This window comes from Pterocles gutturalis, unplaced genomic scaffold, assembly GCF_000699245.1.
Source record: "Pterocles gutturalis isolate BGI_N339 unplaced genomic scaffold, ASM69924v1 scaffold223, whole genome shotgun sequence".
Classification (NCBI taxonomy): Eukaryota; Metazoa; Chordata; class Aves; order Pterocliformes; family Pteroclidae; genus Pterocles; species Pterocles gutturalis.
In genome coordinates, this window is record NW_010122598.1 from 1 (window position 1) to 2,725 (window position 2,725).

Sequence of the window (2,725 nt, forward strand, 5' to 3'; positions counted from 1 at the left end):
CCTTAATGATTCTATGATTCTAAGAAAGAAGTATCTAAGCTATTACATAGAATGCATAATATTCTGACCACTGTCTGTATGGGCATGCTTTAGGTCCCACTAAATTGCGGAGCAATGTTACCGGCTTCCAGTTTTTATCAGGTATCAGAAGAGTAAAGCTGACCAATTTTTTCAGATTTTACTATGCTTCACTTGATGCTGACCACAGATCTAGTAAGGCTATAATCAGTTTTCTGTTCTAAGTTCATGATCGTTACCTGGAAAGGCTTTCAACTAGTATACAAGTCACAACTGCATTCACAAATCCATATTTAAAAAAATAAACCCATATTTCAGTATAATTCAGGCATAGGCAAAAAAAAAAAATACTGTAAATACAGAGTAAATAGTTGTCCCTTTAAGTCAGGAGTGCTGTGGAATATACTTGCTTGTTCTTTTCCTCCAGCTCCTGTTTCATAGTTTATACTCCATAGATAATTTTTGTCTTCAGAAATGGGGTTTTTTTGCCTTGCTGTGTAGTAGTGTTTTTTCTGTTTCACTTTGTGTCAGTTTTGTTAACATCTTTAATTTTCTAGGTACGGAATCCGCCCTGAAAATGTGATTATATATGGCCAGAGTATAGGAACAGTACCATCTGTGGATCTTGCTGCTAGGTATGAGAGTGCTGCTGTAGTTCTTCATTCTCCACTGACCTCAGGAATGCGAGTAGCTTTTCCTGATACAAAGAAGACCTATTGCTTTGATGCATTCCCGAAGTAAGTTGTAGGATATTTTTTTATTCTGCTTGATTTTTTTCTCTATTACAGAAGTTTTAGACTAGGGAAAAAAGTAATATGGCAAATTCTCAGAAATTTCTTTCAAAGGTTGTAAAAAACAGCTGGAGAAAAAACAGAGTGAATAACAATGAGGAACACTTGGTTTGAAGGAGTTTACAGAACTTTGTAAATTTTCTAGGTTTTTCACATCTCTGATTATTTCAGTGGGTATCTGTTAAAGAAGTGGTTAGTTTCCCTATACATAACCACCTAATATCACTAATTCTAACAAGCAGTTCTAGTCCAGTGAATTGTTATTCTGGGTAACAGTGAGTAAAGTCTCTTCCATATGTTTCTGTAAGTAACAAGGACTGGAAAACTAAATAGACCTTAACTGAAGAAAATTTCAGTCTTGTGTTTCAGAACTATGCCACTAGTTGGTCATTACAAACTGGTACACTTGTCTCAAAGAATTACTTGGATTTTGAGCATCTAACTTCAAAAACTTTTTTTCCCCATAGATGACCAAACTTGAAGTGCTAAAATTCTTTCATTTCTGACAAGCACTTGTTTACTAAAGAGCCCTGAAGTAGTATTTTCATCAGTCTCATGACTTTGATTTTTTGAAGTGAATATGGTAATGAATACCACTTTTAGATGGATTGCTCTGTTATTCAATCCTAACAGTTTCCAGCAGGGTTTTTCCTTTGTGTGGTTTTACATGTGCTACTGTAATGGCTTCCAGGGTGTTCATAAAATCTGATTTTCTAGTAATTTAAACTACTTCAGAATTAAATCATTAAAACTACAATGTGTACTTAAAAAAGTGAAATTAACAGTCTGGTACTTCAAAAAGATTTAATAAAGCTCATTGTGTTCATAGATATAATCTTTTTCTTACAGCATTGACAAAATTTCTAAAATAACATCTCCTGTGTTAATAATCCATGGGACTGAAGATGAAGTAATTGACTTTTCACACGGCCTAGCATTATTTGAGCGTTGCCAGAGACCTGTAGAACCACTGTGGGTAGAAGGAGCAGGCCATAATGATGTGGAACTCTATGGACAGTACCTTGAAAGATTAAAACAGTTTGTGTCACAGGAACTGATGAACTTGTAACTTTCTTTGTATATTTGTATGCTTTTTCATTTCACTGCAGAACTGCATGCCTTGATAAATACATAACATAAAACCTGAAGGTTGTGTTTTCAAATCATCGTGGTTGCCTTCATTAAATGTACAGGTAATGATTTGTAAACATAATTAATGAAGGTTTTAATGCCAGTATTATAAACTGGAATTACGTGATCATGCAGTCAAGTTTGGCAGTTCATATTAATTTGTGTGAGGTTTTTTCTTCTCAGATGTAAAAAAAAAATAAATCACAAGGAGTACTGTACAAAATTTTAATTATATAAAATCAAATGCTGTAAAAGTGTTGCCAAATGCTTTAGCATATCAAAAACCAATTTATAAATATTTTTTAAACATCTCAAAATGTACTGTGACTTACTCTGTTGCACAGGTGTAAATTAAAAACCAGACTTCTAAGCAGTTGTTCTGTAAAAATGTAATAGCCATGAAATTTGAGCAAATATTGAGTATGTAATAAGAATAGACAGTCACTGGAAATGGCCCATGCCCTGTTATAGGGAGAGGGTGTCAAAATAGATCTCTTTTTTTCCTTATGTTTCATATCTTTGGTGCTTAGTTTTACTTCAGTTGTTTTGTTCTTGTGTTGTCCTTTGCCTTTCAGGTTAAACAAATTTACCCACTCATTTTCTCAGCAGTCCTAATCTTGCCAAAATAATGCTGCAAATTATCATTGTTGTGACATAAATATCATGGTTGCTACTGAGGCCACTAAGTACTACTTTGAAACCATTAAGACTTTTAGAAGGCTTTGTGGACAATGTAGTTTTAAACATTAATTGCATAGAAATGCAATGTTTCATTAGAAAGAACC

General features: G+C 33.8%; 1 protein-coding gene across 1 annotated transcript; it reads left to right on the plus strand.

The window, feature by feature from the left end:
* Positions 1-575: 575 nt before the first annotated feature.
* LOC104464731 (alpha/beta hydrolase domain-containing protein 17B-like) lies at positions 576-2,404 on the plus strand (the record flags this gene model as incomplete). The annotated part of the gene is made up of 2 exons (XM_010077549.1): positions 576-755; positions 1,659-2,404. Coding segments are annotated over 2 exons (400 nt in total), but the record flags the coding sequence as incomplete, so codon positions are not given.
* Between the last annotated feature and the right edge of the window lie 321 nt (positions 2,405-2,725).